This window comes from Eleginops maclovinus, chromosome 20 (genome assembly GCF_036324505.1).
Source record: "Eleginops maclovinus isolate JMC-PN-2008 ecotype Puerto Natales chromosome 20, JC_Emac_rtc_rv5, whole genome shotgun sequence".
NCBI classification, from domain to species: Eukaryota; Metazoa; Chordata; class Actinopteri; order Perciformes; family Eleginopidae; genus Eleginops; species Eleginops maclovinus.
The window spans coordinates 29,029,199-29,043,995 of NC_086368.1; the positions used below are offsets into that span (position 1 = coordinate 29,029,199).

General features: G+C 42.6%; 2 protein-coding genes across 3 annotated transcripts in view; one reads left to right on the top strand and one right to left on the bottom strand.

The window, feature by feature from the left end:
- Positions 1-8,450, top strand: part of fbln2 (fibulin 2) — a 46,613-nt gene extending 38,163 nt beyond the window's left edge. For both annotated transcript variants that reach the window (XM_063910332.1, XM_063910333.1), the window contains exons 9-16: positions 4,199-4,342; positions 4,622-4,765; positions 5,498-5,626; positions 5,748-5,873; positions 6,087-6,203; positions 6,321-6,449; positions 6,869-6,992; positions 7,795-8,450. In XM_063910332.1, the coding sequence (XP_063766402.1) occupies positions 4,199-4,342; positions 4,622-4,765; positions 5,498-5,626; positions 5,748-5,873; positions 6,087-6,203; positions 6,321-6,449; positions 6,869-6,992; positions 7,795-8,149 (1,268 nt within the window). In that variant the 3' untranslated portion in view covers positions 8,150-8,450. The remainder of the gene's footprint in view (positions 1-4,198; positions 4,343-4,621; positions 4,766-5,497; positions 5,627-5,747; positions 5,874-6,086; positions 6,204-6,320; positions 6,450-6,868; positions 6,993-7,794) is intronic.
- A 273-nt stretch (positions 8,451-8,723) lies between these two features.
- Positions 8,724-12,798, bottom strand: LOC134882556 (protein FAM217A-like). The gene is given in 5 exon segments (XM_063910336.1): positions 8,724-10,594; positions 10,596-11,139; positions 11,872-11,939; positions 12,220-12,304; positions 12,518-12,798. Coding segments are annotated over 5 exon segments (1,410 nt in total). The 5' UTR covers positions 12,613-12,798; the 3' UTR covers positions 8,724-9,976.
- Between the last annotated feature and the right edge of the window lie 1,999 nt (positions 12,799-14,797).

Genomic DNA, 14,797 nt, shown 5'->3' on the forward strand with positions numbered 1-14,797 from the left:
ACTTGCTCTTGCGCTTGACTTGACTGATATTTTAGAGACCCCCCAACATTTCCCAAATCATGTTTTCGGGGGATCTCGTGTCAGTTTCAGGGGGTCTCGGATCCCCCGAGTCCCCCCGTAGTTCGGACACTGATATAGGGTATGAAATGTGATGTCATCAATAGCAGCTCGGCCATCTCTAGAGGATGGCTCCGGCTAACGAAGTAGCATAACCCTTTTCAGTTTAAACGTTTCAAACATGGTTGGGAGGCCCTGGCTTTAAAAGCTTCCCTTTGAGCAACGAAAAGAACGAAAAAACGACTTTTTGATTACATATTTTATTTTATGCTAACGTGGAAACAAGGCGAGACATAGCCAACATTAGCAAGAGATGCTCAATGTGTTCCATGGCGGCCCTCTGCTGACCGTTTACTGCAAAACTACAGTAACACCACACAGGGTTTATTTATCCATAGATATACTTCTAGATTCATTATTCAAGATGAGCCGACATCACAGTATGTAAGCATTAAGTTAGCATAACATTAGCTCTTTCACCTCTGTGCGGTTCATTTGTACAGTTGTTGTGTGGATGTGAAGGTCCTGTATCCACCTGTTGGTAAACCTGACGAACCCCTAACCCTAACTCCAGAGAGACAAACACTGAAACCAGATGCATTAATAGCTCTGTGCTTCTCCTAATTCATCCAACAGTCATTAATGAGCTTTTCTGTTTCTGTGCAGAGCTTCTCTTTGCAAGGCCATTTATATTTCATGCATACTTTATTCATATCGGATGCAAAACAGCTGACAGACGAGCAGGAAAGCTGTTCCATATTGACGGCAGCACCTGTAGCGCCACGGTTCCTACTGTCCGAGTGTCCTAGCATTATTGATGGCAGATAGGAGCTCTGTAAACAGGAATAATATTTCGACACCACATTTATACTTTTTGTTCTCTGTCGGATTGTACTTATTTGATTCGTATTTCCTCCTGTAGTCGTGTCTTTTGCTCAGTCATTGCGATTGATCCTAATGATTTCGGCCCCTGCAGGGTTGTTTGTGCTTCAGCAGATGCCCAGATTCAGTTTGCTAATCATCCTCCTAGAAGGCTCTGCGCGGGCGGTAAAGCACTTTGCACAGGGGAAGACTAATCAATGTACATGTAGCTAAGATAATAGAGGAAATATTTAGCCGACCGTCCGACAGGGAAAAAACTAATTAGCTCCGTGAAAAGAAAGGAGAGATGGCCGCTGTGATGCTGGGGATTTATCCCTCTAATGATGATTGGTAGAGGAAAACCCCCCTCCTTCTGCTGGTGCTTAAGGACTCGTCCGGGAACCCAACGTGAGGCTTTACCTTCCATTTCATTTCATCCAACGCTGATGAGATTCAATAACAGGCATTCAAGTAGTTTTACTCAACTTCTGCTAATTGACATGTTCATAGAAAGGGGAATTTACTTTCTGAAGTTTGACTGGGATGTCTTTGGGATGCTGCACATGTTCATTCTTTGCTTGACTCACAGTGCCACCTACTGGACGGAATCGGAATGAGAGACAGCAAGTTTGGACCCACTTTCAAACCAACCACCGACACTCTGTGATGGAGTGAGCTCTAGTCTCTCTCTCTCAGCTGAATGGTGGAGGGGTTAAATACAGCAGCCAGCTTTGGGGCGAAATCCCCTCTCTCCAGGCAGACACGGTTTTCCTAACCATGGTTTAGAATCTGCATCAGTTGGACAAAAACTCAACAATTAATAACTGTAATTAAACTCCAAAAACCTTCTTTCCATTTTTAAACCTGGAAAGAAGGTTTTCCTTCAAGGCATGACCGCGAGGACATGTATGCCTGAGAGCTGACATCCTGCTCTTGTAATATTTCTATTGAACACTTTTCTAGAAACCGGTTACCTTTACCTTTTGTTAAGTAACAGTCAATTAAAAAATATTGTAGGAGCACACAACCCAGCTAATGTTAAAGGAATGTTTTAATTATAAATACATCAGATTTTAGGATAATTAATCAATTATCAGTAAACTCTAATCAGATCTATGACTTGGTTTTTCTCTCAAAAGGCAGTGTAGAAATAAAGAAATGTAAACATATTAACCAAACCGCTGCTACCTGATAATGAAAGCATCCGTGTAAATAGTGTTACGTGTTATCAGCAGACACTCACAAGAGACTGCAGGTGCTGCTGGATTAAAACAACGATTATACAACGAAGCTGCTTTGGTTTCCATTTAAATAAACCAACCTATACAATGAAACACTGATGTCCAATGTCAAGATTAGACACGGTAACCTGGATATTTGAACAGCTGTATCACAATAGTAAATGTCGATCTGAAGGACACACACAGGTCAGGTACTGCGGGTGGTTTTAACAGGGTTGAAGCAGATTCACCGTTGAAGGGTTTAATCCAGGGGTTTCCCCAGGGGCCAAATTGCAGTCCATTGTCCATCTTCATGAATTGGTTCATGAATCGGCCCTCAGCAGATCCAAGAGGTATAATGGGATATGTCCCACACCAGAAACTTGCTTTTCTTATATTGTACTTCTTAATTGTATATAAATGAATAAGCCACGTTTTTCATTAAAGTTTAAATATTTTTCTAACAAACCTTAGTTCATTTAAAAAGCTTAATGACTTATTTGCACAAGCTTGAAATAAAGCCTTCATATTTCCCCTTACTGTAAGCAATCTGAGGCTTCCATTTTAAGGACAGAGCTGCCAACAAAGTAAATGAACCCGTTTGGAGAGCTATCTTAAAGCATATATAAGTATCAAGAATAATTTCCCTACTTTCAAGACTTTTATTATGTTATCATTATTTCTAGCTCTGAATAATTTATCTAAGGGTTTTGTGCCTCTTCGTTTTATTTAGAAAAGTCTGTGTGGCTTCCGGTGTAATCGATGACGGCAGTTGTAAAGGGTTTTGACAGAAGCACACGGCCCATTGGTAAGCTGCAGCTAGCTGGGAAATAGCCTGCTAATGATGTGTAGCTTATAAATATAGTGTGTTGATGTTTGCCGCACTGTTAGGCGGTCTTAAGAGAGTGATATGAGAATGAGAGCGTTATTTAGCGCCGCTTTATGATCTGTGGTCTCCTGTGGTCACCTGTGGTCTCCTGTGGTCACCTGTGATCACCTGTGGTCACCTTTGGTCTCCTGTGGTCTCCTGTGGTCTCCTGTGATCACCTGTGGTCACCTGTGGTCTCCTGCGATCACCTGTGATCACCTGTGGTCTCCTGTGGTCTCCTGTGATCACCTGTGGTCTCCTGTGGTCTCCTGTGATCACCTGTGGTCTCCTGTGGTCTCCTGTGGTCTCCTGTGGTCTCCTGTGATCACCTGTGGTCTCCTGTGGTCTCCTGTGATCACCTGTGGTCTCCTGTGATCTCCTGTGATCTCCTGTGGTCTCCTGTGGTCTCCAGTGGTCACCTGTGGTCACCTGTGGTCTCCTGTGATCACCTGTGGTCACCTGTGGTCTCCTGTGATCACCTGTGGTCTCCTGTGGTCACCTGTGGTCTCCTGTGATCACCTGTGGTCACCTGTGGTCACCTGTGGTCTCCTGTGATCACCTGTGATCACCTGTGGTCACCTGTGGTCTCCTGTGATCACCTGTGGTCACCTGTGGTCACCTGTGGTCTCCTGTGGTCTCCTGTGATCACCTGTGGTCTCCTGTGATCATCTGTGGTCTCCTGTGGTCATTTTCTAATCAAACTAAAGAAGAGCGAGGATAAAACACGAGTTATTGCTTCAGTGTGCTTCCTGTCAAGCCTTTGCGGAGGGCTGGATTTTAAAAATCCGAACACCTCCATTTGATTGATTTTGTTTACTTATACTTCACCTCTCGTGAGGGGTCCAGCCCTTCATATATTTTTCTGTGCGTGACCCCTTATTTACTCACCCTCTTTTCTCTACTTGTTGGTTTGAAACCGCTCTCGGTGTGGTGGATCCTCCACTGAAACACACTTTTCTTTACTGGGAACAGTTCAGCCATCGTGAATCCAAAGTTTCCCGCTGTCCACAAATATAAAAATCGATATTCAAAAACTCTTCCATGGTGTTTTCCTTCTGCAGATGACTGCTGCTGTAGTCCTCTTGATCGTCCTTAGCAACGGTCTGTTGCCTGTGGAATGTCCGAATGGACCAATCAGAATCAAGTATTTAACTGAGACATGTAATAAATGTGATCTGTTCTTCTCTTTCAGATATCAACGAATGTGTTCTGCAAACCCATAACTGTGGCAGGGGCTTCGTGTGTGAGAACACACTCGGCTCTTTCCTGTGTAATCCCAAACCCAAAGCAAAGTGCATCACCGGCTTCACACAGGACTCCCATGGCAACTGTATCGGTAAAACACTGATGGTCTCTGGTTGCCTGGTAACCTCACAGTGACAAGACACAGTCCAGCTCTTAACCCCCAAATAAATCCACAGTTTATCATGTTTACTCTTTGGGTTTTGTTTTGAATTAGCATGAAATCCCTCTTTTCTGGTGTAATATCAGGAGGTATGGCCATGGGTTCTTCCAAGGATTGGGAGGGTTTATTTAAAATCCGTTTAAAAAAGTAAACATTATTTTCAGCTGCCTTGCCTCGTGCTTCCTTCTCTCTCTCTCTGTGTTTCTGCAGACGTTAATGAGTGCACCAGCCTCAGGGAGTTGTGCAGCTCCGGCTTTAACTGCATCAACACGGTGGGGTCCTACACCTGCCAGCAGAAGATCATCACCTGCAGCCCCGGGTACCACGCCAGCCCCGACGGAGCCAAGTGTGTCGGTGAGATTTACCTCCCGAACACGACAGCACTGACGCAAAGGGCCAGCAACCACAGAAAGATGAAAGCCTTGCTACTGTATTTTACACAACTGCTCAAATGTGTAGTCCTCAAAAATGCGATATTAGGCGAGAAAGAGCCTGAGTTTCAGCTGGATAGGGTATGCTATATGGGATACTTTCAAAGTGTGTTCAGTTACAATAACTACTTACCTGGATACAAATTAAAAACAGAACAAATGAAGCTAAGAAAGTGAAAACCATGAAGCAGATTCAGGCAGTAGGAGTATAGACTCACACTTAAAAGTATTATCCTACAGAACAGCTGACAGAGGAGAGAGGACACCTGATCCACTCAGGATTATGAAGAAGTCAGAATTTTGAAATAATTGTAAAAACTAAATTGAAAAAATATCAGAATTCTGAAAAAGTTGAGATTTAGAAAAATTGTAAAAACTAAATTGAAAAAATATCAGAATTCTGAAAAAGTTGACATTTTGAAAATAAGTCACACGCTCAAAACAAAATCTGAATTTGGAAAAAAAACTAAATTGTGAAAAAGTCCGAATTTTGAAATATAAGTCAGAGTTTTTAGACAAAAAGTCTAAACTTGTAAAAGGAGATGATTAGGGCCACATGAAATAATACGATCTCAGAAAGCAGAATCAGGCAGTAGGCGTACAGATTCACACTTACAGAACGTACCTAATACTGATGCTCTTTCTCTGGGTCTAGACATCGATGAGTGTCAGATGGGGACTAACCGTTGTGGAGTCGGTCAGATCTGTCACAATCTGCCTGGCAGTTACCGCTGTGACTGTCAGACGGGATACCAGTACGACGCCCTGCGCAAAGTCTGCACCGGTACGACTCTTTATGCCATCATTATAATGTTTAAGGGAAAAGTCTCTCACTGGTTGTGTGTCTGAATGGAGTCTGAAGTGTCCCAGAGGTCTAACCGCTCCTCCTCCTCCTGCCCTGACAGATGTAAACGAGTGCTGGCGGTATCCCGGCCGGCTGTGTGGACAGACCTGTGAGAACACCCCCGGCTCCTACCACTGCTCCTGCACGGAGGGCTTCACCCTCGCAGTGGACGGCAAGAACTGTGAAGGTAAGCCGGACTCTTCTGCTCTCTGACGTAAAGAGAACCCACGTTGGCATCAAGAACTAAAGCCAGCCTTAGCACACATTATATATGTCAATAAAAGGTCCTCTTTAAGTCTTTGTCTTCTCTAAAATCTTTTTCTTGCACCTTCAAAATGGAGGAATTGTTCGTTCCACTACAATAAGGATTATAATTGTGTCTTTTCTTTTCTGTACTTAGATATAAATGAATGTGTCACGAAACCCTGCAGCCAGGAGTGCGCCAACATCTACGGCTCATATCAGTGCTACTGTCGCCAAGGATTCCACCTGAGAAACGACGGACACACCTGTGAAGGTACTTTCCATTAAAGTTTCCAGGTAGAGACCGGTAGAGTTCGTGGAGACGAAACCTTCCAAACATAATAATAAGAAGAGTTAGTTTTGATTGACGCTCTCCACTCTTTCTTTACAGATATTGACGAGTGTTCGCAGAGCATCGGGAGTCTCTGTACCTTCCAGTGTGTGAACGTCGCCGGCAGCTACCAGTGTGCCTGTCCTCCTCATGGATACATCCTGTCTGCCAACAAACGCACCTGCAAAGGTGACACCTCCCTGACCATCGGTCGGCAAATCAGAAAACATACTAATACAGTTTAAGAACACCCAGAATCCAAGATGCTTATTATTTCGTCCCACCAACAGAAAAGCCCAAATCTTAAAGTTACTAATGACATCACCAGTATCCTAATGTCAGACAACCCACGTTTTAAATGATTATCAACTCAGTTGTGTCTGCATGATCTTGTAACATGGTATTGATTGGGGTCATTTGACTAAAGCCACTAATTGAAAAGAGGTAGTTGGACCTTGAGATCAATGGGATTGTTTTGTCCCATTTCTAAATGCTTCTGCTGATGTGTGTTACATTCAAAGCTATAAAATAAAACGTGCAAACTGATTCAAATCAAATTGCCTAAAAGTTTACTTTAGTTATTCCTTATCTTTGTTTTGTTTCTGCAGATGTTGACGAATGCACAGCTGGAAGCCACAACTGCTCACACGGACAGAGCTGCTTCAACCTGCAGGGCGGCTTCAGGTGTCTCTCCTTCGACTGCCCTCCAAACTACAACAAGGTGTCAGACACGTGAGTCAGGTTATTCGATATAAAATATAACGTTACCTTATTACTTTCTGTAACTTCTGTATTACCATTTATAAAAATAATAATTAAATAAATACTAATAAAATAATAAAGTGAAGCAGATCAATAAATACAGAAAGGGATATTAATTAGATATCTTTAAATTTGTTTTTGTGACAAATGTAGTATTCACAATTGTTCTAAAAAGAGTAAAAATAATTATAGTAATTTTAATAAAAACATATAATATAAAGTAATACAATAAAATAATGAATTATATTTATAAATAACAAATGAAAAAAGGTTTAAAGTTTATTTATAATAATATTAATAAAAAATATAATGAAGAATCATAATAATAATAATAATAATAATAATAATAATAATAATAATAATAACAATAATAATAATTATAATAATAATAATAATAACAATAATAATATATTATAATATTATTATTATTATTATTATTATAATTATTATTATTATTATTATTATAATAATAATAATTATTATTATAATAATAATTATTATTATTATAATAATTATTATTATTATTATTATTATAATAATTATTATTATTATTATTATAATTATTATTATTATAATAATAATAATAATAATAATTATAATAATTATAATTATAATAATAATAATAATAATTGCATTTTTAGAAATAAATAAGCAGTTACTTATATCTTGTATCTTTGAATAAGTTTGGGGGACAGTAGCAGGACTCACAATACAGCTAGGCTGGAGAAAACTAATATATCATATAATTGATCATGTGAAATGTGATTTTCAGACGCTGTGAGCGGATCAGCTGTAACTCCTTAGACTGCCAGAACTCTCCGGTCCGGATCACGTACTACCAGCTCAGCTTTCAGACCAACATCATCATCCCGGCCCAGATTTTCCGGATCGGACCGTCGCCCAGCTACTCCGGAGACCACATCGCCATCAGCATCATCCGGGGGAACGAGGAGGGCTTCTTCAGCACCAGGAAGCTGAACAGCTACACGGGCGGCGTCTTCCTGCAGCGGCAAGTCAAAGAGCCCAGAGACTTCCTGATCCACGTGGAGATGAAGCTGCTGAGGCAGGGCACGCTCAGCACCTTCCTCGCCAAGATCTACGTCTTCATCACCTCCAGTGCCATGTAACACCGGAGATACAAACCACTATGCCTTCAAAAACGTCACGGGGTTAAGGGAAGATGTGAAGGAGAGTTCATCAGGATTAAGAGACTGCTTCACTGAGCGACGTATTTATGACGCACCAGCGGATGGTCCTGATGTGCGTCTGTCGTGGGGAAACTACAACAGTGGACTACTAAAAGCACATGTGGATACTCCGCCCTGTTTGTTTATATGCTGTTGTTCATGCAGGCTTTATTCACTACCTACACACATATACTCTTCATTACCATGGCTGGAATTGAAATAAAATATGAAAGTAAAACTAGCTCGCACTCAGCCTCCTGGAATGGTGAAACATTTTTCAAAAACTTAGAATTTTGAATAAAATAGAGATTTTTGGAAAATACGTCAGAATTCTGAGAAATTGTCGTAAATTGAAAAAATTGAAAAAATATCAGAATTCTGAGAAAGGACATTTTGAAAATGTTGAAAAAAAATCAGAATGTTGAAATATTATAAATTTGAAATAGAGTCCGAATTTTTAAAATCAAATGATAAGGGCTACTTGAAAAAATTAGGGAAGCTGCAATCCTCCAAACAGTGGAATACTGAAAGCACATCTGGATACTCCGCCCTGTTTGTTTACATGCTGTTGTTTATGCAGGCTTTATTCACTACCTACACACATATACTCTTCATTACCATGGCTGGAATTGAAATTAAAAAACATACCTGAAAATAATGTATTATTCGACATGAATCCCAATAATCCAAATAGATCAAACTTTATGCATAACTTCACATGTCAACACATCTCAGTAAATAGCTTTACATGTCCATATTTCACCTTTGGGTTCAGTATAGAAAAGTAACAAGGTATAAACAGATGTGACATACAGGTAACACTTCCAACCTGCTGTAACAAAGTCCACCTGCTTCTGTCTGTGTGTCGCACGTATTGTAAGTCGCTGTGGATAAAAGCGTCACCAAATGAAACATGATGTTGGAGATGGGTGAAAGTAGCTAATGATCCGTTCCTGCAGTGACAGCGTCCGGTTTTATTTCCTTCAGTTCGACTGGCAGTGGATTCAGGAGACTTGCAACCTCCACCAGTGGCGGTTTGGTACACGTTTTATTTTCCAGCATTTTGTTGACAAACCAAAACAGAAAACTCCTGAACACAGATTAATAATAGAGGGTGTTGCGGTTAATTAAAATGAAAGGTAAATGCTCATCGTCCATCAGTGGTGCATGTTGCATTACTTCATAAACCCGCAGTAACAGCATTGGATTAAACATAAGAATCCAAGAAACAAATCTGGCTTCTACAATCTTTCTACACTTCCTGTCATCTCTCGTTGGAAACGTACATTCTTAATGAAATATTTAAGGGGATGATCCAGCTGTGGCATACAGGTTACACTTCCACCTGCTTCTGTCTGTGTGTTGAAGACTTTTTAAAGCCAGGTAAAGTATCCATTATTGCAGTGACAGCGTCCGGTTTTATGTCCTTCAGTTGGACCGGCAGTGGATTGAGGGTTAGCACCTTGCACCGGGTTGTTTCAGGAGGCCTGCTTTCTGTCCAAAATATCATTTCAAACCAAAGCAGAAAACTCCTGAACACAGATTAATATTTGATGTGTTGTGCTGATTTAAATGTAAAGGTAAATGGATCGATGTCTGATCAGTAGTGCATGTTGCAGTACTTCATTTACGCGCATTGGATTAAACACAGAAAACAAATCTGACATCATAAAAAAACTACTATCTTTCTATACTTCCTGTCACCTGTGATCTGAAATATCCATTCTTAATGAAATAGTTTTAATGATGTGACCCAATAACCTGCTGTTAGGTGACAAACTCCACCTGCTTGTGTCTGTGTGTCGAAGACTTTTTAAAGCCGGGTAAATTATCCATTATCGCAGTGACAGCGTCCGGTTTGATTTCCTGGTCCTTCAGCTCAGCTCCTCCTGGTCTACACTCAGAACCACTCCGTCTTTTCTCCAGTCTTTCTGCTCCTCCTCGTCTCTGCTCTGATCCACTCCTCCCCCCAGTCCTGTAGTCCAGCATCTGCCTGCCATCAGCGGCAGTGGGTTGAGGAGCAGCACCTTGCACCGGGTTGCGGAGGTTCCCTGAAGCCTGCATCCTCGTCATGTGGCTGTTCCTCAGAGGGCTGCTGAACCTCTGGTTTCTGGAGCTCCTGTCCGAGGAGTTGACCCGGCTCTCGCTGCAGCTCCTCCTGGGCAGCCTGGACGTGGATCGGCAGCAGGACGTGTTGCAGGCGGAGTATCGGATCCGGCAGAGGGTGCAGGCGCATCCGGAGAGCAGCGCCGAGTGACTGGCCAGCGACGAGAGGAAGTTGAGGGGGAAGGAGCGCTGACACTGCAGGATGCACTTCGGAGTGCTGAGGCGGGACGAGGCGGAGGCAGGTGAGGCGTGGCAGCCGGACGACATATCCGACAGCCCCCGACTTCCCACCTTCCTCCTGGGCGGTCTGAATCTGGCGCCACTCCAGCTGCAGGAGCCTCTCCATGTATCTTTCCAAAGGACCCACAGCTCTGGGTCGAGGAGCCCCCTGGCCCTCCGTGTTGTAGAACACAGCCAGCTGACTCAGACTCCAAGAGTTAAACGGTGGAGGCAGGAAGTCCGGGAAGTCAAAAGCACCGAGGCCGTGTCCTCTGGGTCGGTGGCAGCGAGAGGAGCGGTCCTCAACCTCGATGACTTCTGGTCTCAGGTGGAGTTGTGGGGGAACGCGACTACAAGAGGCCACAGGAAGTCTCTCTGACTCAGACAAGTCGCTGTCGCTGTCCCCCTCCCCATGGAAGCTCGGACTTCCTACTTCTGAGGGTCCGTCCTGCGGGTCAGGGCTGGTGGTGGACGGGCGGTGGCAGGGGAAGGCTGCTGTGTGCCGGCTGGTTCTGAAAACGCTGTGCTTGTGTTCTCTGTGCTGAGATGTCCTGTCCTCTGCGGGGGACAGAGGGTGGGTCTTTGACTCTGAGGATCCCTGAGATCTGGAGGGAGAAGTAAACACGCTGTTAGAAATATCAATAACACGTTTTTACTGAAGTGTTTTTGGAAGAGAACGGAACAATGTGACCTTAGAGAAGCAGAAACCGGTAAACTTGGCTCATCATTGTGACTGGTTCCCAATAAGCAGTCCGTACTGAGGTTAAGGAGAACCAAAAGGTCAACAAAAAGGTATCGGAAACAAATCACCCGTCTTTCTCTTTCCACACAAACCCAGGTAGACTAAATACCTTGAACCACACCCAGGTATCAATTGCCGGACGTGTCTAATTGTGGAGTAAACAAATAATGATGCAAAAGAAACAATCAACAACCGAATCATATTCAGGCAGCTGCCTAAACACCAACACTGAACACATGAGCTCATACTACAGTTTACAGAAGCAGGAAGAGGATCTGAGCTGACAGGAAATGCTCCGTTTCAGTTTAACACACACAGTTAATCTCACACACACTATTTTATGAACATATAGGTTCACCTGCTGAATTACAAACAGAACAAATGAACCAAAGAAAGAGAAAACCATGAAGCAGATTCAGGCAGTAGGAGTATAGATTCACTCTGAAAGTATTAGAGAACAGAACAGCTGACAGAGGAGAGAGAACATCTGATCCTTCACAACAAACACTAGATGATATTTTTAGGTTTTACTAACAAATCTCACAACAAACACTAGATGATATTTTTAGGTTTTACTAACAAATATCAGTCTCACCTGTGATGAGAGGTAGCTCGTTTGGTGGAGGGGGGGTTTGGTTTCTGCTTCCTTCTCTGCTGCAGCCTCTGGGGTCACACAGAGACAGTATTGACCCTCACACACATCTACTAATACACCTTCATTCTATAAACACAACTTCACTTCACAACTTCACTTCACTGAAGTGCTGTCCTCAAATGACTTGTTATTCCGATCAAAATGATAAATATTTCATATAAAATGATGAAACTGAATGTTTTAGCAGCAAATGTGTGATGATGAAGCTTAAAAGTGTATCATTAATCATCAAAATGGTTTCCAGGATGGATTATTCAGCTCATATTTCCAGTCCTGCTTCACTCTCACCTTCTCATTACTATTTTCTTGACTCGGTAACGTGTACTGCGGCTGCACCGGCTTCCTTTGTGACTGCCTCCTGCCCATTCTGCTGCTGGGAGGAAAGAGAAACCGGTGAAATATTAACTAAATTAATCAACACGTAGGAAATACACAATTCAAACCGAGATATATATATCCTGTCGTTTTGCATGCAGCAGTATTAACGCGTTTGGAGATCAAATACACGAATAGGGATCCATGGAGGCGTCCGCGCATCTCTGTCTGCACATTTTATTACATGCTCTTTAATAATATGCGAGGATACCTGGGCACATATGGCGTGTTGTTGTTCTTCCTGTCCCTGATGGAGACCCTCTCCGGGTGTTGTTGTGGCGCTCGCTCCTGCAGAATGGTGCCCATCCCAGCTTTTAAAAGGCACCAATAAAAAAAGGGGGGGGGGGGGGCTGAAACACGGTAGAGTGGGCTAAAAAAAAACAAAAAGCCTCCTTATGTTTGTATAAAAATATGTCGACCTGAGGATGGATGCAGCTGCAGGTCCGTGCGTAAGATGCGCGAGCAGCGTGACGCTCTGTGTGTAGTCATTTTAACGTAATTTCTATTTAAAATAAAAACACCATTTATTTCATTATTTTTTGCGGGGGTTTATTTTTAAATCCTTTATTATGTAAACAGATGCATTTTTTTTTTAATGATGTATATGTAATCTCGCTACACTTCCTGTCATATATAAAACATGTGGACCCTCCTCCTTTCACATTTAGTTTAATTTTTCATTTTCATGTTACTCAAAACTGATAAAAGTACGCTCCATAAATAGATACTAGATGCTCCGAAAATTTCAGACCCTCCGTTATTTTACGTCAATCCAATGTAGGCTCGTGTGACAGCTATTACGGTAGCAGTGTGTAAAAACAGATTTCAAAATAAAAGTACGTCCTGTTGAACATTACCGGCAATTCATTCCGTGTACCTTCCTAACAACTGCCTTTCTTTCGTTAACCAGTATACTGAAAGGTGACTGCAATGCTTTTTGATTTCGCTTGTTGTTTTACTAAATGGTCAAATTAAGATAGGAGCAGGGGGCGGGGCAGAGTACCCGGAAGCTATTTCAAAATAAAAGCCCTCGCAAATCCCATTTGAACATTCCTGGTGATGACTTGGATGAAAATGATGTGTAGTTGGATATGGCAGCACTGGAGTCCAACTCCGGTTAGATGACATGTTGAGAGTGGGTTGATATGTAAGTATTAATAACTTATTATTAATAACCCCCCCCCCCCTTACTGGATATCAGCTGTTGATTTAAGCAGCTGATCGGATTCATTTCAACATCACTGCAGGTTTATACCGGAATAATGAGAGATAACAGATTAAACTCAAGTGTTGCAATTTATTTGTTTCCGATTCTATTATCTCGTTAAAAATCTGTACATTTTTGCCACAGCCTAACAATAACACAAACAACAGTTTTTGTATAAAACTCCCCCGTTAGTTGGACTATTCCATGTGACCCCTAGCCAGAATTACAAGTGGTCTCAACCATGTGGCGCCATTTCGCAACTTGCACTTGCTGTTCAGTGGAAGCAAGAAGACTGATGGCGATCGTTATAACCGCATAACTTTGATATCGTGTTGGCGGAGTCTGTGTTGTGGACATGCGTGTGCGTGCATGAAAAATGTAAGTGCATGTGATCTTGTCCAGTGGAGTGTTCAGGAAGTTTATGTCCGCAATTACCCCGCTAACTCCGTAAATGAGGTTAGTTAGCCATAGCAGCTAGCCTTGCCATGCGGAGCACGTGGCAGCACAGCCTGTATTAATGTATAACGCTATCACCCATTAAGTGCAGGGCTAATGTAAGCATTATTATGTACACTACAGTTATTATATAGAATCGTGTGCATTCCTGTACTGTGTTTATGTTATAATAGTTAGGCCTCGTGTAATAGCATATGTCGGTGCTATGCTGTTACGGCCTTTGGCCAATAGAGGGCGGCATAGGCCAGCCAATTGTGCCTTTTCTTAATGTAGATGACAACTGTATCATCCCTCTACATTACCTGTTTACTGATTTCTGCTTCATCTTTATGTTACAGAGACCACACACACATTTACACACAAACCCACACGAGAGAACACACCCTGTATAACACGCTAACCCCTGCTAAACCTACATCAATGTTCAGTTCATCACCCTGCGATAAAGTCTGTTAAAGTTGGAACTGCCTGTGGACAGCCGTTCTTCCTCACAAGTCGTTCGACCCTTCTTACAGAGGATAGGAAATCAAGCTGCAGCACAACCAAAACTTTGCACGCACCGTGTCCTCCACAAATGGTCCTTCGAGCCGGATTGTGTTGACAGCTTTTCCTAATGGCGACATCACAACATCACGATGAGGAAGAAGAACGTCAAGGTGCTCGTCCTCGCCGGCCCCAAAGGGTCCCGGGACATCTAGAGGACTACGTTCTGGCTTGTCCACCCCGACGCTTGTTCCACCTGCACTGCCAGACGACATACAACGCAGTGACACTGGGTCTCACCCAGGGTTGAACTATCGAACATCCACACCTGAACAACGCTGGACC